At 46.8% G+C, this 22,102-nt stretch overlaps 2 protein-coding genes across 7 annotated transcripts; both read right to left on the bottom strand.

Moving 5' to 3' along the window:
* Positions 1–11,104: 11,104 nt before the first annotated feature.
* On the bottom strand, positions 11,105–13,845 carry LOC102720553 (pentatricopeptide repeat-containing protein At1g09820-like). 6 transcript variants are annotated; one of them, XR_005812623.1, is made up of 4 exons: positions 12,059–13,845; positions 11,735–11,898; positions 11,440–11,539; positions 11,105–11,363 (listed from the first exon to the last, which is right to left on the bottom strand). XR_005812623.1 is itself a non-coding variant. In XM_006662389.3 (2 exons), exon 1 carries the CDS (start codon positions 13,798–13,800, stop codon positions 12,067–12,069), a length of 1,734 nt encoding a protein of 577 aa, XP_006662452.3. In that variant the 5' UTR covers positions 13,801–13,845; the 3' UTR covers positions 11,558–11,898; positions 12,059–12,066. The 6 variants fall into 6 exon arrangements, 1 of the variants encoding a protein (XP_006662452.3); XR_005812622.1 differs by having other exon boundaries at positions 11,105–11,368; XR_005812621.1 differs by having other exon boundaries at positions 11,105–11,539.
* Positions 13,846–15,301: 1,456 nt separating this feature from the next.
* On the bottom strand, positions 15,302–18,049 carry LOC102720828. Its single transcript, XM_006662390.3, has 2 exons — positions 16,933–18,049; positions 15,302–16,019 (listed from the first exon to the last, which is right to left on the bottom strand). Exons 1-2 carry the CDS (start codon positions 17,866–17,868, stop codon positions 15,984–15,986), a joined length of 972 nt encoding a protein of 323 aa, XP_006662453.2. The 5' UTR covers positions 17,869–18,049; the 3' UTR covers positions 15,302–15,983.
* Positions 18,050–22,102: the final 4,053 nt, after the last annotated feature.

A 22,102-nucleotide genomic window follows, 5' to 3' on the forward strand; every position in this document is an offset into this window, starting at 1 on the left:
TTTTTCTAGAAAAACATTTTTTTTTCATGGGCTTTGCGGTCCATCATTAGTTGTATGGACATTTTCTTTTCTCTATGTTCTGTAAGCAACAGGCTTGTCGCTTAGAAAAAAGAAACCAACGCTTAATGACTTTGTTTTTTATGCTTATAGTGAATATTGATGCAAAATTGGTTAATGATTTCCCTTACCACAGTTGTATCAGGTTGGTTCTAAACGTTGCAGGGTAATCAGAATTGCCCACTGCGGAACAGGCTTTCTTGGCATATAACTGAACATAACCTATCCCAGCAGCCATCACCGTCTGCACCCCCATTGTGTAGCTTTTCAAAAAAAAAAAAAAAACGCAGACGAAGTATTTGTAAACAAAAAATAATTTGTATGTCTAAAAGCAAATGTTAAAAATAAGTTATGATGAAAACCATAAAATTAACTCTAAATTTAAAATTTGGCTTATAAGCATGAGTACAAGCTAAAAGAAAGATGAGGCAGATGGACGTTCCTCCTATTTTATTCGCTTCTCTTTATATTTATCTTTATATTTATAAGGTAAAATTTAAATTTTTAGCCTTAAATTTGGAGTTAATTTTGATGTTTCTTTTATCGAAGTTTATTTTTCATCATTAGCTTTTAGATCGCTAAGAATACACATAAACATAAATTATTTTTCTATGAAGGACCCAAATAATCACCTTCACAACCACTACCATAGCACAGTGTTATAAAAGTGTTATAAAGATGGGCCTCAAAATGACAAGCACGGGAAACAAGAAATTGAACTAAGGATATTTTGATCAAACCAATTATTGGTCACCACAAGCAACAAGACAAACATAGCCCAAACTATTTCAATCTAAACCAAACAAAGATTAACTGTAAAGTCTATAGAGATCCAGGATATTTCGCTATTCATATCGCCATAAATCCAACAGAAAACCAACGAATGATGCTGCAATTTCGTTCCCTACCCACCACAAACCCAATAGTGTTATGCAGTGAAGAACAATGGGGAGCTCCTCCCACAATTAAACGAACTACACTAAAAATTTGAAGTTTCAATGATAATTTTTTCACCTTTTTTTTCTCTTTTTTAATGAGAATTTTTTCACTTCTCGCATAGAAGCTAATCCTGACATTTTTTCGGAAAAGGAGATAAGTAACATAATCGATATGCTTATAGCATTTTGTTGTTTTTTACTTATATAAAAGTTTGTTCGTAATTTATTTTTCGTTTGCAAAAATATGGTTCATAAAAAACGAAACAATGGAAGCCTCGTATCAATAAAGAATTAAAGAATTAAGTACTTCAAACTTTGCAGATTAATCAGAATTTCCCAGGGAGTGGGCAGACCAGGCTTTCATGGCAGACAACTGCAGAAAACCTAGACGGGTCGTCGACATCATCTTCTTGAATGTCAAGACGGTAAATCGTCTCCAACGCCGCCGTCTTAGGGTCGTAGTAGCCCAGCGACGTGCCCGTATTGAGCAGAATCCGCCCATCGACCGGGTCAACGGCCATCGGCGTCGTCTTCTCCGACGAGTACTCCGGCGAGAAACCCCCGAGCTCCACGCGGTGCTTCAGGGACCACGCGCCGTCGTCCTCCACCGCCCACATGTCGATCGCGTTCGCCGACGAGTCGGAGCACGCCACGCAGACCGCGCCTTCGAGGTCGAGGAGGGTCATCCTCGTCCCGTCGCCGTGGCGGCACGGCGGGCCTTGGATGACCTCGAACTCGTGTGCTACTCCTCCCGTCATGTCGAGCGCCACGAGCTCGCACGACGCCGCGGGGCCCGGCGGCGGGCCGAGCTGGGAGTCCACCGCCCAGTAGATTTTCCCGCCAGCGTAGGCCGCCGGCACGTCGAGGTCAACCGGCCTCGGCGGAGACTCGCCGAGCTTCTCCCAACTCTCGTCGCCGCCGACGAGCATGATCTGGCACCGGAGGCGGCCGTAGCTTCGCGCCTCGAAGTCCCTCCAATCGTAGGAGAGGTGGACCACCACGTGGCGGCCGAACACCGCGTCGTAGCCCAGCGCGAACACGTCGTCGTACTCGAAGTATCCGGTTAGCTCTAGCTGGTAGCCGGTGCAGGGGTTGAAGACGTAGTTCCGGTAACGGAACGTCCCCAGGTTGAGCCCGTGGCATGGCGGCGAGAAGATAATCGGAGTACATGTAAGCACTCTTGGCATGCTCCCGGAGGCTATCAGGTCACCAAGATCGACGAATCCGGCGATGAAGTTTCTGCCGTGGCCGACGCCGTCGACGAGCTTGATCCAGGGGTGCCTGGCGACCAGGTTTGCGTGGACGGCGTGCGACCGGATGAACCTGTTCGTGGTGACCATGGCGCGCCACTCCCCGCTCACGAGGCTGAGATCCGAGACCGTCCTCGCCGGCAGCCACTTGAGGACCTCCGACCAAGCTGCCGTCGCCGGCGACGAGAAGGGGGCCTCCTCGGCGGGGTCGCCCACGGGGACGAGGCTCTCCTCGAACAGGCCTAGCCTTGGCGCGTAGCTCTGCTCGAAGCGGCAGGTGATCGCGGTGGCGTCCTCCGGCTCGAGCAGAATCTCCACCACCGCCGTCGCTGCACCGGCGCCATTGACGTCCACGGTGAACACCTTGCAAGAACCAGTACTGAAGACGATCTTCTTCACGCCGCCGCCGTCATGGATGGCGAGGGGAAAGACGCTGAACCACCGGAAACCGTCCGGGTCCGGCCAAACCGCCATGTCGATGCGGCAGAGGTGCTCCCACCGCGCCGCCTCCTCGCAATCGCGGCCTCGATCTCGTAGCAGCCACAAGTGGAACACGTCGTACCATGGCTCCGCGTAGTACGCGCACAAGCAGCCACCGAGCTCCGCCAGGCCGAGCCTAACTTCGGGCACCTTCGCGACCGGCAGCGGCAGCGGCGAGCCGGGGAACGTCTCGTCGCCGATGTCCAAAGCGATCACGACGAATCTTTCACGGCAGAGGAAATACATCAGCCCGTTCAAGAACACCGCCGTTCTGGGAAATATATCCACGTCGTAGTCGGCCGGCAGCTGCTGCGCGCTGGGCCGCCACCGTGCCGCCGGCGAGCCGAGGACGAAGATCTCGCAGCTCGTCGCCGCCACCTCGCGCCCCGCGCACCTCCTGTTGAACAGCCGAGCGACCTTGTACTCGCCGGTGGCCGAGCAGTAGCCGAGGCCGTACGCCACGTTGACGTACGCCGGTGTCCGGAATACCCCGGACAGATTTCTGACGAAGCCATGGGTGCCATGGTTGCGCTTCAGCGGGAACTTGCTGTCGGGAAGGGCGAGGAATGCGTTGGTGCAAGGGTTCAACACGCAGTAGCCGCAGTCTCCGAGGTATCTTCTGGCGAGAACGAGGCCATGGAGGGTTCTGGTGGCCACATGATCGAACTCCCCGGTGAAGCTGCGCCTGAACTTCTTGGCCGGACCGCCGTGCTGCTGCGACCAAGAGTAGAAGAACCTGCACTCACCGCGGCCTGGAGGGTGGCAGAAGACCTTGAGGTGGCCGGGCCTGTTGGCTCGCCGTAGATGGAGCTGGAGGAAGTGCTTCGACGAGAGCATGGCGCGCCATGAACGCGACACGGAGCGGAAGCGAGCCACCGACTTCGCCGGCAGGTAGGAGATGATGTCGATGAGGATGTCGTTGGGCAGGAAGAACGGGCCACCGCCGGCTTTCTTTTGCTCGCACGACGCCATTGCTGCGACGAATCTGTGATCGTGCCCGCAGCACGGTCAGTGTTGGGTTAAATAGGCTACGGTCATACGGAGTCCCTGCTTGATACGTTTCCTGTAATATCCCAGGTTTCCTATTTCTCGATTGCTTTAAATTTTTAATCTATAATACGTGTTAAAAACTTTTATCTATAAGATTTATTACTACAGATTTATTTATTACTAAATCCGTAATAAATAGTTTTATCTATAAGATTTGCTTGAAGATCATCTACATGCCAATTTATTTAGTTTAATTTGTTACTGTTGGATTCTAATCTCTCATAAAATCGATTATGGATTTAGTTTTTTTCGAACGATGGACCGACGCATCACATCTTTTAAACAGGCAGGTCTATCGGCAGGCGGGACAGTTGCGGTAGAACGTCGGCGGGCGTAGCAGCACACGTCCGCGGCTTGTTCAGCAGCGCCGGCCGCTACACGCAAAACGCCGACAATTAACGACGCCGATGTTCGTATTCACCCAGCACTGCATAAAGCATCTCTCTTCAATCAGAATAGCCCTGAAGCTACACGAGGGCACGAACAGTGCTCCTACGTGGCGAAGAGCTCTAGCTCGTCATGTAGAAGCTTGTTCGCTGGGTCGACCGTGCCCTAACCAGGGTGCATGTCCCCTCGGCTATGTACGGTAGCTCTGTCAGAGAGAGGAAAGAGAAACCGAAGAAAGCAAGGAGAGGACAGAAACGTCGTCGGCCGGAGAGAGCACCGCCCATGAACGTGACGCGTCGCCAGCCGGATCTGCCATGGCCCGACGCGCCGCCGCTCGCTCGTCGTCCAGATCCGTCGCGGGGACACGGCCGCCGTCTCGACGAGCCGCCGCCGAATCCGCCACAACCCGACAAGCCGTCGCCCGCCCGCCGCCCTGACGCAGCCCGCTCTCTCCTGTGCCGAGCCACCAAGATCCGGCGCCCTAGTCCGTGGAGCCGCCGAGATCCCATGCCCCCGACTGCCGCGCCGCCGAGTTCCGCCGTGCCCTGTCCAAGAGCTCTGCCACTGCAGGGACGCCGACGTCGTCGAGATCACGCGCTGCTGAGATCCGACGCCCCTGACTGCCACGCTGCCGAGCTACTGCACTGCCAAGCTCCGCCGTGCCCTGCCCAAGAGCGCCGCCCCCACCGTGGGGACGCAGTTGTCATGCCTTGCCGGCTCGCCGAGGCGAGAGCTCCTTACAGAGGGGAAAAGTTAAAAAGTAAAAGAATTTTATGGTGGGACCAACTTGAAACACCTTGCACGCGTGGCTTGCATCGTAAAGCTGGCATCTTCATCCCACGTGGTATGTCAGGGCTCCTCATGTGAGGAGCCTGCATAGTGTATGTCCTGACAAATAATGGGTACAGTGCGGACCTAAATATGGAATTAGTGGGAGAATATTTTGTGCGTTTGGGAGCAACTGCAAAATAGAACAGATATGAATGTGGTCTTCAGGAAAGATGTACAAGATAGCATCCACTGGAAAATCTCTACTGATGGACAGTATGCAGCCAAATCAGCGTACATGGCTCAATTTGCAGGCAGAGTATGGACGAGGCAGGCACGATTGATTTGGAAAACCTAGGCACTATCAAAATGCAAAATAATGATGTCGCTGTTACTATAAAATATGTTATTTTTTCTCTTTTGCATGTCTTCGAGGGATGACGCGAGGGGATGTGTATCTATCTCCATGCCTGGTAGCGGACTTGACCCCACCTATTCCAGATCGACCACGGTCTAATTCGGGTTTCTGAGTGGGTTGATTGACACTCGTTACGACCATGGTATAAGTCCGCATGATGATTTATGGCAGCATTTGTTGTTTATGCCAATTATTATTGACCAGCATTTTGGTATTTATGGCTTAACAAGGTGCCACCGTCAGTTTTGGTCAGATTATTACTACTAACTGGCTGAATCTTTAGAGCATCTCCAACAGACAACCCAAATTAGATTCTCCAAATGCTTATTTAGCCACTCCTCGTTTCATTTGACCACTCAATTTTTATTTTTTACTCCAAGAGTATCTTCATCCACCCTCTCAGCCTCTATCCATATTCTTCTCCTTTAATTTCTCCCTCTTTCTCTCTCTTTCTCTCCCTCTATCGAATGAACGGACATAGAGCGACAGCGGTGATGGCCGTGGAAGGGGCGGCGGTGGCGACAGCCGCCATGGATGCAACAGCGGGGGGGGGGGGGGGGGGGGGGGGGCTCTGCGGGCGGTGCGGCGATAGACTTTGACGGCGTCGGCGAGAGCCTGCGAATGACAGAGGCAGCGTGTGGATGGCGCCGATGCCAACAGTGGGCTGGCTGAACAGCACCAAGGGGGCTGGACGGACGGCGACGGCGGGCTGGCCTCTCGGCGTCGGTGGCGGTGAGACATCTAGGAGACGGGCAGATGGTAGCTCGGGTGGGGCGGGGGGATTTATTTATTTTTTAAACCTTTTTAACAAATAATTTTATTACTAAACCTCTGGGAAAAATATTTCCACCGCATGAATCTTTTGACCACGCCAGTAACATTAGCATGGCGAAACGGCTTGCCACGTCATTGTCGGTGGCGTGGCAGTATTGTCTTGCCACGCCACTGACATTGCGCGTGGCAAGACTGCCACACCGACCAGGCTGCGTGGCAGCATTGTCTTATCACACCACCAGCACTAGCATGGCCAAAAGGTTCAGTTTTGAAAAAAAATTGCCCAGTGGTTTAGCAATAAAATTAGTTGATAAGAAGGTTTATTTAATAAAAAATTTCAGTGAGGAGGAGGGGCTAGGATGAGAGGTGTAGTGTGGGCCCCATGCATGGGGCTCACAGATGGTAACCCTAGTTTGGCTGGCCAACTTTGGCAAGTGGGAAGGTCAGTTTGGCAAGCCAGATGGCTTGGGCACGTTTGTTGGAGTGTATTTTTTTTTGCCAAAATTACCAAATTTTAGCTTAGAGAGCCAAATAGTTATGCTGTTTTGAGATGCTCTCAAGGACATCCGGAGAGTTGGCTTCTACACTTATTTCTTGGGCTCCAGTTGTCAATGCTGCCACAACATAAACAATTGGAAAAACAGTCAAAAAGAAAAGAAAATAGGTAAACTCTGCAATTCTTATCTTGTGTTTCATTCTACGTTTGTGAGTTATGACAAATCAAAGGCGCAAAATAGAATAAAAGTTCCAAAATAAGAAAGTTTTGTATGCTAATTTAATATATCGAAATAGTGGAAAATGAGAAGACATGACAAATAAATTATATTTCCTCGTAAGCTCTTCTAAGATAGTAGGTATTTATGTAGTGAGGTTTAGGGATGGATCTAGAAATAAACTATAGTGGGATCTAAATAAACCAGACCATCATAAATTAAAGCATATCTCTATTTATTTATGGTAGAAATTTTTAATAGATGCTTGAGGGTCTCCATGGTTCAAGGGCTAGTAGTGAGGCCTCAGGACCCCATAGCCCCTATCGTAAATCTGTTCCTAGGGAGATAATGGAGCATTAATAGGAAAGTCTCTGAGATTTTATTTATTGGAGATTAAATCACTTTTTTTGATCAAAATGGAGATTAAATCTCTTGAACCAAGAAATTAGCAAATGTCGTTATGAGATACTGCTGGCATGTCTAGCCAAAGGATGACAACTATAGAAGATAATTAAATGTAGTGCACACTATTTTTGTGTGAACAGGGAATGCGGAAGATGTTGCATTGGAAAGAGTTTTCAAAATGTTGATCCTTCTTTTTAGAGTTGGTTGAGTGCCTTCAGGAAGAAAATTCCTCTGCATATGTGTAGGATGAATAAAAATTTTAGAACCTCAGTTTCTGATTGGTTACACGATATTTTATTTCTATTGTGAAGGTGTTGTCCTCTTGTATTCTTTTTTTTATTTACTTTATTTCTTTTTTATAAAATTACACTACTAGGCAAATGCCTGATATTATTTCCCCTCAAAACAAAAATAAAAACCAAATCTAGGTTTTCTTAGCCAAAACACATGCTATGGATGCAAGTGATGTTTTATGAATTGATAGGTACATTATAGTGAAAGCATTTAAGATGGGCATTTTAATTATGATGTTTGACTCCCTATAGGGAGTATAGCGAGTACTTGCTACAAACAAAATATGCTTGTCATGTGTCATTCCATTCCTATAACATCATTTATAAAATCTAAGTTGTATACACAAAAGCTTACTTATGGTATAGTTATTGTGCACTTGTTCCATACGATAGGTCTAGTGTTTGATACTTATTCTAACAAAATTCTAAGCTATATCTATCACTAAGTAGGAGAAAATCCATTCAATGACTAGGACCAAGCTGGATGGGTCACATATGCATATCCAATCTCTTGGGATTTCACCCTCTCTTTCCCCGGGTGGTTATTAATACGCCATTGTTATGTTTTGGGCCAACGTAATCACAATACTTATACAATCTATGTTAGTTTAACTTAAGAAAAAACATAAACACTATATATAGATATTGTGTTTTATGCTTTTAATCTATCAATTGTTCAACATAATATTTTACAAATTGATGTTGAAAACACAACTATATTGCAACTATATTGTCTTATATATATTTTTATATGTGATAAAACTATTTTAAGATGCATCTTGCAAATACTAGACTCTTAGACTTAATATGATGTTCTTTTTTCTATACCTAGCCTATATTTTTTTCATTGATCAATTATGTGTTTCACATTTTTACATACTTTAAGTGTATTACTTTTCTATTGACATAAACTATAACATTGCTTACATTGTTCAATATTTTTATTTTACAGCAACTTGTAATGACGGTACATAAGGAGGCTTCCATTGAAGAGGAAGCCATGTATGATTGTGCTAGAACACTCATAGAGTTGCCAGAGGCCTCTCCGGGGAGCTTTTGTAAGGTGTCCAATGAAGCTGAGAAGCCTAATAAGAGATTCTTGATATGTGACCACTCTCTTTGCTCATACAAGTTCTACCATATCATATACTTGAAGCCCAAACAAATAGCAAGTGATGAACAATTCGACAATGGGAACTGGTACTGTCCATCTTGCCTCTGTCGTGTTTGCAAAATCGATAGGGATGACGAGCAAATCATCCTTTGTGATGGTTGTGATGAGGGATACCACCTCTACTGTTTGACCCCACCATTGACATCAGTGCCTGAGGGGTAATGGCATTGTTCATCTTGCATCGCGCACGACACTGAGGAGGTGAAGATGAGACTATATGAGCTGAATATACTTAGGCTCCATGGGAAGGACGTTGCTACCATTGAAGAGATAGGCGGCTTTGCTGAATACAAAGTTGCTAATGTGCTCATGCTAATGAAGAATTAGAGCACCGATGGAGAGATGGTGGTGTCACCTCTGTCCAAGTAGGATGTCACCTAGGGATATTTGCAACCTCGTTGAACTTTCTTTAGGCCTTTGTTAGTAATGTTTTATTAATCAAGTCCAAATGTTTCTTTGCCTTGTTTTCAACCAATTGAGATATTCTGTCATATAAAGTTAAGTCAAACAACCAAACTATGTTTGTGAATTGTATTTCAGTTGAACTTAGCTTGGAGACTACTTTTTTTTAATCTTTTCTCACATTTTCACAATCAATTTATACAACTTTGTATTGTATTAGAACTCAAGAAAAATGTTTAGCACATTATTATAGTGGTTAGTCTTAGAATTGATAATACATTTTTACTCTATCCTAGTAAAATATGTGTTTCACACATTCTTTTCAGAGAAAATATGTTTTTCAAAAAGTGTTTAGCGAAAGAAAAGGTCCAATAGTCACTTAGAAAAAAAACATATTAAGGTTAGATATGTCATCAATCTAGATAAAAAATGCAATATAGTTTATTTTGGAAAAAAATGATTTTGAAAGTAATAATGAAGCACTTCTCTCATTTGCTTTAAAAGTGTTAGAAATACAACGCATGAATTCATTTTCCCTAAAAAAAGTACTACACGTGTAAAAAAAAAACATGTAGTAAAACGTGAAAAATAAGTGATTTTTTGGAGCATTTTTTAATTATATTTTTTCATCGCATGCATTAAGGAAATCAAATAAAAAATCTAAAATCAAATTGGTGTAACATAAAATCATGGGAAAATCCAGAAAATAATAAACATCACTTATGTCGTGTTCGTTAGTTTGGGTGGGAACTGGCACGGAAAATGTAACTGCGTATACTAATTATTTATTAACTATAAGAAACTTTAAAAATAGTTTGATATGATTTTGAAGCCAAAATTTTATACGAAACTTTTGTAAAAAAAACGAGTCATTTAGTAGTTCGGAAAAAGTGCAAAGAAAAACGGTGGAATACAGTTTGGTAAGACGTTGGTGAACACGACCTTAGAGCCAAATTGAAATTTTCGTTAATTTTTGTTATTGTTTAATATTTTTTTTAAATAAGACGAAATGGTCAAACACTTGACACATAAACTAATAAATACTCTTTTTTGTTACGGGGTGATAGTTCCTTGGTTTGATTTCTTGATTTCCTTCACTACCTATTAGCCCCCACAGGGCTGTGGACCGACTTGCAGCCTCAGCACCCAACATCCGTAGAGATTGACCACCACATCGCTAGAACACGACAGAAGCTCAGAGCACCCAACATCCGTAGAGAATACAAATCTCATCTTCCATGGATTTTTTATGCTTTTCAACCTGCCGTGGTGACCATGCGCTCGCCGTGGAGCTCGAGGAGGGTCATCCTACCGTGGTGCGGTGGTGATCCAAGGCGTGTCGCTCCCTGCACACGAGGGTCAGCTCCAAGACCCTTTTCTCGCCGGCAGCCACCTGTGGACGTCCAACCAAGCTCTGCTCGTCGGCGATGAGAAGACAGCCTCCTCGACGGTGCGGTCCGCCGGTACGAGGCTCTCCTCGAACGAGCCTAGCCTTGGTCGATGGTAGTACGTACTCCAAACTGAAGGTGATTGTGGTTTGTGAACCCCGGCTCGCTCACAATCTCTGACATTTTGAACAACGAACACCCTGCAAGCACCTGTCCTGAAGATGATCTTCTTCTCAGCACTTGCCTCCAGCGTCTTGCACGGTGAGGGGAGTGACATGGTCCAACCGGAGCTCGTTTTTCGGTCAAGCCGGCAGCTGTGCCCTGTCAACGTGGCAGAGCTGCTCCCACACTGCGGGGTGTTTAGTTGGTGAAATAAAAAGTGTCCCATCAGACGTTTGATCTGATATTGGAAGAAGTTTTCGGACAAGAATGAAAAAAAACAAATTTCACAGCTGACATGGAAACCGCTAGACGAATCTTTTGAACCTAATTAATCCGTCATTAACGCATGTGGGTTACTGTAGCACTTATGACTAATCGTGTACTAATTAGGCTCAAAAGATTCGTCTTATGATTTCTCACATAACTGTGTAATTAGTTTTCCGATTTATCTATATTTAATACTCTATTTAGGTATCCAAAATTTAATGTAATGTTTTTAAGCGAAAATTTTTGAGAAATAAACAGGGCCTGCGTTGCTTGCTCGATGTTGCCATGTCGTCATAATAGCAGCCATACGTGGGACACGACGTTGCCTCTGTAAACCTCCTGATAGTACGCGCATATGCATCCATCGAGCTCCGTAGGTTGACGCGGACGTCGGCCTCCTTGTCGCGACGCTAAGCCGAACGTCTCGTCGGCGACGTCTAAGCTGATGACGTTGAAGCTATTACTGCAGAGGAAGTACACTGATTCGTCCAAGAACACAATCGATACATTTACCTCGACGGTGCAAGTGCAGTCGGATTCAATAATCAACTTGTCAAAGCCATGCTTGCGTGAAAGAACACCATCTCACATCGCCAAGGCCTCGGCAATACACCTGTATTGTGATGTCAAGTCTAATCCATTAGTAATCCCAGAAAGTAAACAGGTGAGGGCGTTGCTATTGCTGAAATTGCTATCCTGTAACTCCTGTTCTTCTTCTGGGCATTAAGCCATTAACAAGAGAGAGAATAAGAAATTTGACACAATAGATTTTTAGCTATCTACAGTTAATTTGGTCCGTTAGTCTTACCTAGACGCTCAATTGGCCGGAATAGCAGGACCAGACCATGTTTGGAAAACGAAAAATTAGCTGACAATATCCATCGCAAGCACAATCAGGTTCTCAAGTTTGCCCGCTTTGCTGCTTCATTCACTCCCAATGCCAAATGCATGATTGATGAAGGAAAAGGATTTCTACAATAACCAGAAAGTAACGGCATGATCAGACAAAAATTTAGAGAAGTAATCTAGAAAGAAAGGAGCGTAATTTCACAGAAAACAATCCAACGTATCATTGTTTCACTGCTATGTATAACCTAGTGAAAAGCTATATTAGTATACAGCAAGAACATACCATACTTCTCAGGATGATGGGTTTTGAGAAGCTTGTGAGACAGTGCATCCTCTAATATCTGGTACATAACCTTTTTCCATCATCTTCTCCTTGATCGTTTCATATGTGATCGTGTTTGGAACTAGCCCTTTATCCAACATCTCATTGATGAGATCATCAGCTTGCTCCATCTTCCCCAAGCTGCAGAAATACTTGATCAACACATTGTACGTAACCACATTTGCCCGTTTCCGAAATTTTTCCATCCTAGTTCTAATTTCGTAGGCAGCTTTAATGTTACCCTTGTCACAGAACCCCTGTATTATGGTGTTGTATGTCAGATGGTTCGGCTCCAATCCAACTTTCAGCATTTCATCCAAGAGCTTTACAGCTTTTGGCACCTCACCTTTGCCACACAACGCACCAATAAGCACATTGTAAGTGACGACATCTGCTTCAATACCTTTCTCCTTCATCTCATCCCGAAGGCCAGAAGCACTCCTCCAATCCCCATTACGGCTAAACCCTGTTATCAGGCAATTATATGTTCTGACGTTTGGACTGATCCCCTTTTTTGCCATTGCCTCCTTCACCGCCATTGCATCCTCCATCTTTCCAAGCCGGCGATACCCACCGATCAACATATTGTAAGTAACTACACTAGGTTGCACATTTCTCTCTACCATACCATCAATCCAATCCTTGGCATTTGCCACCATGCCCTTCTTACAGAACCCATTCAGAACACGGCCAAAGGTGATCTCATTGGGTGGCAGCCCCAAATCCTCCATCTCCTTCATCATCTTCAGCCCTTCCTCTACCCTCCCCTCGCCGCAGAGACCTGAAATCAGCACATTATATATCGCAGCACTCGCAGCAATCCCCTGCTGCTTCATCTCCTCGAAGACTCTCACCGCAGCAGCAATGTTCGAGTTCCTGCAATATGCATTAGTCAGCACGCCAAATGTAACCGCACTTGGCGAGATCCCAGCTTCGACCATCTCCTTCAATAGCATATCTACATGGTACATGTTCCCAGCTCCACCCCTCTTGCAGAATCCATCGATTAGGCTATTGTAGGTGGCCACGGAAGGAGCTAGACCCCATAACCTGATCTCCCTAGCGCAATCGCGGGCTTTGCGGAGCTGGCCGACCCTGCAGAGGCCAGAGATGACGGTGTTGAAGGTGTAGATGTCCGGTGACGCGCGCCGCCGCAGCGCGCTCCTGAAGGCCTTCTCGGCGAGGTCGACCCGATTGGCGCCGACGAGAGCAGCGAGCAGGGCGTTAACGGAGATGGTGGACGGGCGGTGCCGCGGGTGGCTCGTCTCGGAGAGGAGGAACGCGTCGTAGGCCCTGAGGGGGCGGGAGGCTCTGGCGAGGGCGAGGATGAACATGTCGGCGATGAGCGGCGCGGATGCGGCCGACGCAGAGGGGGAGGAGGGGAGGGAGCGCAGGATGGATGCGTGGGAGTGGAGGCGCGCGGCGGCGAGAGTGTGGAGCTCGGAGCGGAGGAGGCTGTAATGCCCCTGGGAGGCGAGGCCGGCGAGGAGGAGCCCGTGTAGACGGAGCGGGAGCGGCGCGCGGAAGTGGGCGCGCGACCACCGCGTGAAGGAGACGAGGTACGGGAGGGGAGGCAGCGGCTCGGTGCGGAGGAGGAGGCCGAGCAGGCGGTGCGCTGCCGCGGCCGTGGCGGCGCCCGTGAGCGCCTGGACGCGGCCGAAGCGGCCGGCGGCGAGGTGGCCGAGCAGCGTGGCGAGCGGCATGGCGAGATTGCGGCGCCAGTGACACCTACTGGAGAAAAGAGCATTTTTCTTCTGACCCCTCTTTTCGCTTATAATTCCGTTTACAAGCTATATTTAAGTTTTTAAAGCTTAATTTTAGAGCTGGTTTTAGGGTTTTATCCTAGTTATTTTTTAGCATTTGACTTTAGACAGTTAAGAACATGTGTAAAATTTTTAACCACGAATTATTTTAATAGTTAAAAAACCGTTTCGCTCGTGCTTAATTTCAGCGAAAAGATTTGGCTGCACTGGACATTTTCACTAACTTCGGATGAATTTCTACAAATTTTGAATGAATTCAAAAATTTCCGAGCAAAATTGTTGAAGATGCCATTTCGGCTCAGGCTCGAGATGTTCTAAATTAGTCAAGACTATGAACTCTGTCGTCGTCGAAGTGAACGCGCACAACATTCAAAATCAACAGGATTTTACCTGCTATGGTAACCACCGTTTGAACAGTAGAAAAACCAGATGAAATTTATCAAATTTTCATTTAAATTTGTTTTGAACTTGGTACTGTTACCGAACATTTGCTATTACTGCAACCTAACGGTAAACCCAGTTATTATGGTAATCGGAATAAAGGAAACGCAACAATCAAGAACTGAATTAATTATCTTCATCGACAAACCTAAGACTCCATTGTCTATCTTCTCCTTATCTGCAGAATCAAGCAACACGACTCTGTATCTGTTGGAGTCCGAAGGTATGGGCAGTAAACTGAGCTGAAAAAAACCATTTGACCATCTGAGCATGACCCGTCGATGACTCACGCATTGATTGTGTCCTCTACAGAACTAAGGGCATTCCTAATACAAGATATAGTCTTGATTATCATCAAAAAACTAGTAGCACACATCACTCTTATAATACATCACTAATTTACATATAAATTTAATGTTGTTCATCTCTCATCAATCATTATATCTAGATGTTGTGTAGAAATCATTTCTCACGTAAGAAATTTTTTTTTCTTTCTTTATTTGCTCACTCATCACGTCATCTTTTAACCTATCTGATAACTCATTCAATTCTATTGGCATTATCTTAGTAACAAAATAGCCAAATGTCAACTCCAATGCGGTAAGCTTGCTTGTGTAGTCGTTGGTAATCAAGTGTATTTCACAGCCGGCTCTCATCCTCCTTCCCTCTCCTTAACCTGTGCTCTCTCTTCCTCCCCGCCTACGCCTCCTCCCTATGCCAATCCCCAACACTTGAAGCTTTTCCTCCTCCTCCGTCTAGCACGGCAAGTTGCTGGTGGTCGTCGCCGCCGTCCCTCCAAATCGAACGCGACGAATCGCTGCTGCCGGAGGGAGGGGAAGACGGCGAGGGCTGCGACGAAAAACGAGGATTTCTGCTCAGGCCTCTACGATCAACTGGTTTGGGCCGGCACGGCCCATGACAGATGGCACAAGCAATTAGTTCGGTCCCAGCTTTAAATGGAGTACAAGGGCAGTATAGGTATTTTCAATCTAAAGGAAAATAACAGAAATGGGTAAATATACGCCTAACATAGCATGATGTTCTTGTTCCAGAATTGTTTCTTCCATGCAAGAGAGATAGAAGAAAAGGGGGGGAAGCTAGCTAAGCCAAAAGACTTGAATCCATCAGTGCATTTAGTCCTATCTGAAAAAATTCATGCAGTGCGCTACACCTGATGTGCTGATAGCACCGTTTGCATCTGAGCACCTCTTCCGTTCAGCAAATTCTTCAACAGCAGCATATGCTTGGACTATATGCGGTTCTAGGAACGTTCGGTTGTGCTCGTCGAGCTGGCTGAACCAGCAATCCAGCATGCTGGTATGTTCCCAGTAGAAGAGCTTGATCCACAACCATTGTCTGATGAACTCAATGTGATTGGATGTCCATCCTAGTTTGAGCTGATGTCCCATCTACTACATCTGAAGCTGCTCCTTCCTGGGTTCCACAAATCCTACCCAGAAGTTTGATAGAGCACAGTGCTTTGCCATTTAGAGCACCCGCCTCCACCTGAAGACTTGGTCCCTTGTTTTTGAAGCTTCTGATGGTTGAGAATAATTTGCTATTTTGTGCTAACCCAAAATTCCTGCGGGGCAGAGGATGATACCCCGGCAGCGGCAGCACTTCCAGTCAATGTAGCAACAGAAAAACTATCATGGCTTCTAAGCATTCATAGTGTTGAACCATCAGCGAGATTGAGTGTTCTGCATAACCAGTGTATTCTGCAAGTAAAGGTTGAAATTGTCAGGTCTAGCAATATTAGCACTTGGAAATTAACAGTGCTGTTGACATAACAGATTTTAGAACTCTGAATGTTCTCTCCGTGAGGATAAATAACTTCATATGCATCATATCACGCATACATGCTAAGAAGAAACCATATCAATGAACACAAACTTTGCCAAAGGCAAGTAGTAAAGCAACACATTGTTGGATACATGATGAGCTCGGCTCAATTAGTCGAAATAAGAATGTAGAATCGGGAATTGGTTTAGTAGTACCACATCCTGTTCACCTTGCTTATCTATGTCATGCATCAAAATGAAGCATTTCATAAAATTAGTAAGATTATGAATTTGTAACAAGAAATGCTTCTAATAGTTTGGTCCTAAAACCAATAAAAGTTCTATAAACGTGTGAAGATGATTTTGCGTTAGTGCAATCCCCTCATAGGCTACTTTCAGCAGGTGAGCAAAATAAAAACCCAGATCCAACAGATATTTAAATATACAGATGCAGGTTCATAAGGACATTTCAAAAATCCATGAATTCCATCAAACAAATTTGTGGAAGTGATTTCATGGTTAACTGAAAATAGCAGAAAGTTTTCTCACTTCTTTTCTACCTGTTAGGGAGGCAAAATAGAAGGACTGCTAGCTCAAGAATAAACGTTGGGCACCTAACTATTTTCACTAAGAAGCTTCATTATATGCATAAGCGACTTGCTTTCTTCAATTCTTTATATCATGGTTTGATGACTACTTGCTGTAAAATGCCAATTCCTCATACAGAAACACACTTTGAATATCAATACATTATTTCAAACTTAAAATTGTTCCTATACATGTGATGTGATGGTGGCACAATATAATTTCTTTGTGCAATTGCAGTATATAGCACATGATCAAATAATACCTTTGTTGGCTTCCTTTGCTTGAGCTTCACCTTAACATCAACCCCATTATCAATAATTGAACGCAGCACAATCTCAATCTTCCCTTCAATCCTATCTCCTTTCCTTGGTGTATAAATTGCATTGTGAATATCATCCTCTATTGCACGTTTTGCAAGCACTGCCCCAACCGCTGCACATGCCTTCATACCTTTCCTTGAACCCACATCACACTTCATGTCCTTTGATATGGAGTGTGTAACTGTTACAACCCTGCTGGTCACTCGGTGCACAAAGCAAGCACGAACTGACCCCTTCGTGACATGTATGTCCAGACAGAAAGGATGGTGATAAGGATCGGTCATCTGGTTAAATGTCGGCACGCGGTCCCTCTTTGCTTCAACCACTTCATCCTCACGCACTGTACACTTCTTTTTCAGCTTCGGGGCCTTCAAAGAAGCAAATTCACGAGGATCCACCTTCTTGCATTCCTTTGGATTCTTTGCATTGCCTTTCTCTCTCTTCCATCTGTGGCGCAAGGACACATTATTCTCCTCAAACTCCTTGGACCCCCTGTCCAGCTTGTAGAACAGCTTCTTGCGGTGCCTCATGTCGTCTATCTCATCTTCAGAATCATGCACTTCTTCATCCTCATTTTCTTGAAAGTCATCAGGGCTCCCATTTTTTGGTGCAAGGTCCATCGACAGGTCGAAGGATGCGGGCCAGAGGTCAGAGTCAACCATGTCAATGCGGAAGCGATCCCCAAGGGGATTGGCATGGGAGCAAGGGAAATTTTGAGGCGGCAGGATTTGCTTAGTGGAGTGACGGGGCGGCGCAGGTAAGGTTTTGTGCGCGTGGTCGGAAAATTCCCGGAAGAGAACGAGTATACCTGAGAGCTGCGGAGGCGGGTGAGACGGCGGGAACCGCCGAGCTTGGAGAAGCAGCTGTCGGAGCGACATTTCTACAAACACCCCACGGGCAATCCTTCCTACCGGTGCTACCGCACTAGTCAGCAGCGCAGCAGAGATGTAGACCGCCGGTGCACGCCCCGGCCTGTCGGCGTTCACCGGAATTTGCCCCCTCCTGGTTGGGGCGCAGAAAGAGGAGGCGAGCCGCCGCCGAAGACGAGGTGGTGACCGGTGAAGGCTTCACGCGTCAAAGGCTTGTCCGATTCGTCGCGCCCTCTCCGCGCGTGGACGCGCCACGCCCCGCCGCGAGCAGACGGCGAGGATGACTGTCCCCGCCTGGCCTCGACGGCGCAAGGAAGCCGCGGCAGTGGAGACGGGAGTAGCGTGGGCCTGATCGATACGAGATGGCTCCGTAGACTGTTTTTTTTTTTTTTTGTAGAAAACAAACTCAAAACATCAAATTGACAACCAATCCAAAACATCCATAAATTCCATCGAGTAAAAAGGATTTGATGTTGAGAAAAGTTAGCTTCTCCCAACGATATTTTTGTTAGAGGGGTGAGGGCAAGGCCAGTGTTTATGGTTGTTATGGTTATAAGGATGGGACCCACTCAAAAATAAATGTGAATGTGCCTATATTAGTTTCAGTTTATTTTTGTTTTCTTTTTGTTATAATTTGTAAAATTTGAATTTAAATTTACATGTTTGTGAAGTGATATAATTTATATTAATCTATCTTATCAAATGTTTTTATATTTTTTAAGACTATTTTGATGACATGCAAGCACACGGGTGGACTACATGTTTCTCCTCTCGAGAGCGTGGCGGCAGCCGACACGTGCTGGAAGGCGGAGTGAGGCCGGCAGGGGCAGGGGCTGTGGCGGTCGGGCTAGCAGCGACAGCGAGCGGCGACCGGCGTGGGCGGGTAGGCGGCAGCTGGCGCGTCGGTGGCGTGCGGCGACCGACGGGCACGGGCGACGAAACCGCCAGGGCGGTGGCGGCCGGTGATGATCGTGCGGCGACCGACGTCCGTCGACAGGTGGTAGAGCCGTGCGGTGGCCGACGCGGGCGTGCGACGGGGGCGGTGGTGGGGGTGGCCGGAGAGCGGAGCATGGGCGGCAGCCGATGAGTACGTGGAGTAGCGCATCTTATCGGCGATGGCGACGAAAGTGTTGGCAGGTTAGCCACTTAGCCCTACCAGCGTTGATCGTTGTTACCGGCACGACCCTCGATGGCTCCTACCCGGGACACGCCGTGCTGCTCGTCGCGCTTTGGAGCTACGCGAAGCGCTCTACACCATGGAGGTCGTCGGTGGCGAGAGGCACACTGAAGCCGTCGTCACCGTCGAGGTTGCCAATGGCCTTGCTCTCGTACGTACTCGTCGTCGCTGCTCTTGCACTTGATCGCCACCTGGAGACCTAAAAGGTTAAAACGTACATTGTTGAATAACATGATCTGTGGTAATGAGTTGTGCTACGCGTACGTACGACTAACAGCAGCTAGCGGTATAAGTTTTTTAACACACGGAGGTATGTATAACCTTTACTTGCATATCATCTAAATAGTCATCAAAAAATATAAAAAAATTTGACAAGATAGTTTAATATGAGTTATATCACTCCACCGACATGCAAGTTTAAATTCAACTTCTACAAGTTTAAAAAATAACAAAAACAATTATGAATATGCGTATATATACTTAGTTTTAGTTTTGTTTGTTTTTTGCTATAACTTGTAGAAGTTGAATTTAAACTTACATGTTTGTGAAGTGATATAACTCATATTAATCTATCTTATCAAATTTTTTTATATTTTTCATGACTATTTAGATGGTATGCAAGCACATGGATTACATACGTACACCCGTATACTAAAAAGTGTTTCCGGCAGCTAGCACAGCAGCAAAACGCAGAGACGGCAGAACGATCGGCGCGCAGCGGCAAAACGCGGCGAGGACGGCTGAAATCGTAAACGTATCGTACAACTCGCTTCGTATGTACAGCGTTTTCCCTGTGGTAATAGATAAAGCTTCATTCTGCAGATATGGTGTATATATATACCCTTGAAAGCATCCTCAGCCTGCATGTTCTTCATGGTGCAGTCGCCACACTTGCCTAGCCAACGACGACCGCCGCCGCCTGCATGTTCTTCCTTGGTGCATGTTCTTCCTGTTCAGTAAATGCTTTTGCTACGGTTGTGGTGCTTGCATGCATCAAATTAGCTGGCTACAACTGGTCAGTACATCAGTACATGCATTCGCGCATGATTTAGGGTTGGTTTGGATTCAGCTACTTTTAGTAGTTCTTGAATTTTTTCCTAGTAATCCCTAGAACTTTATTTATAGTCCCTCTTATTTAGAAAGAGGGACTAAAATTATATTGCTATAGGGTATAAGTACTATATTACCCTTGAGATGCTACCCTGTGCTCCAAATGCTGCTTGTTGCTTGCTTTTGCCGGCGAGCGGGGACAGCGCACATTGGGCGGGGGCGGCGCCGGTAGGTGGGCAAGCGAGCGGAAGGCGTCAACGGGTGGGACGGCGGGCGAGGGCGGCGCACATCGGGCGAGGACAGCGCCGGTGGACGGCGCCGGCGGGCAGGGACAGCGCGCATCGGGCGGATGGCGCCGGCGGGCAGGGACGGCGTCGGCGAGCAGGGACAGGCGGGCGGACGGTGCCGGCGGGCGGGGAAGGTGGGCGGGCGGGGACAGGCGGGCGGACGGTGCCGGCTGGCGGGGATAGGCGGGCGGACGGACGGCGCTGGCGGGCAGTGACGGCGGGTGGGCGGACGGCGCTGGCGGGAGCGTCAGGTGCATCGGCAGATGGGAGAGAGGAGGGGCAACGCGTAGAAAGAGGGAGAAAAAGTTCCTAAAAATCTCTCCTAAGGGACTACTGATTTTTGAGGAACTACTTAGAAAAAAGTCCCTAAAAAAGTTCTTTCCTAATAGTCCCATGACTTTTTCTTGGATCCAAACAGTGTCTTAGTTTAGTGCATGCAGCTAGCTAGTGGTGGCCTGATTGAGTTAGTTGCGTGCATGCACCCAGCCCGGCTCCGCCGCACGCCGCCGTCGCTCGCCCGACCGCTTCCTCGACTGCTGCCGCCATCAGCTCGACCGCCATCTCCAGCTTGCCGTCCTTACTGCCCAACCCAAGAGAGAACAAGAGGTAGCACGGAAGAGAAAGAAAGAACAAAAGGTAAACAGGTAAACAAAAATAAAGAAAAACCGACTCGTGTGGGATCTGTCTAGAGATCTTTTTTAAATGGATTATACAAGTTTAGGGGTATATATTTCTAGTATTCTGGTTAAAGAACGAAAAATAGACTCGTCTTGAGGGAACTTTGGTGAACATTTTCCTCTCGGAAAAGGAATAAAAAAATGACTCGGAAAAGTATTCTAAGTCCTCGAGGAAATGTTCTTCGTCTAATGGATGTTATAGTTATTAAAAAATTTTAAAAACTTCATAAAGATACATTAATATAAGATATACTACTATACAAACATACAAGTTCAAATATAACTTCTAGAATCTATAACAAAAATAACAAATTTCATATTTGAACTTGCATGTTTGTGTAATGATATATCTTATATTAATATATCTTTATAAATTTTTTTTAATTTTTTATTACTATTTAAATAGCATGTAATGGAGGATTTAAAATCCATTCCCTATATATAATACAGTAGATCAGAACCCCGCGGTGTATTTGTCACATCGAAGCACGCCGCCGCCGCTGGACGCGCGAAGTACGTACCTAACTCGCGACGGAATCGCCGACGCCGTTGAGGCTGATCTGATCTACCGCGATGGGGTCGGTGCCCGACGACATCCTCATCGACATCTTCTCCTACTTGCCGGCCAGGTCGGCCGCCAGGCTCCCCGCCCTGTCGCGCTCGTGGCGCGCAGCGCTCTCGTCGGCGTTCTTCGTCGACCTCCACCTCCGGCGAGCCAACAGGACGCCCAGGCTCCTCTGCGGCGCTTGCGACTACAAGCTGGAGAAAGAGTGGTGCTTCTACGCCGTGTGTCTCGGCGGCAGCGGCGGCGGCGGAGGAGGAGGACGACGAGGCCATGTGGAGGAGCTGATGCGCGGCGAGTTCAGCGACGTGACGGCGTGACGCCTGCTCCGATCACCGGGCCTCTCCGTGGCCTCATCTTGGTCAGGTGCTTCGGCAAGAACGGCCTCTACGTCTGCAACCCTTCCACCGGCGAGGTGCTCGCTGTCCCCGACACGGAGATCCCCAGGAAGACGACGCTCCGGCCGTCGAGGGCGCTGCCCCGGCCGCCG

The sequence above is a fragment of the Oryza brachyantha genome, chromosome 10 (assembly GCF_000231095.2).
Source record: "Oryza brachyantha chromosome 10, ObraRS2, whole genome shotgun sequence".
Classification (NCBI taxonomy): domain Eukaryota; kingdom Viridiplantae; phylum Streptophyta; class Magnoliopsida; order Poales; family Poaceae; genus Oryza; species Oryza brachyantha.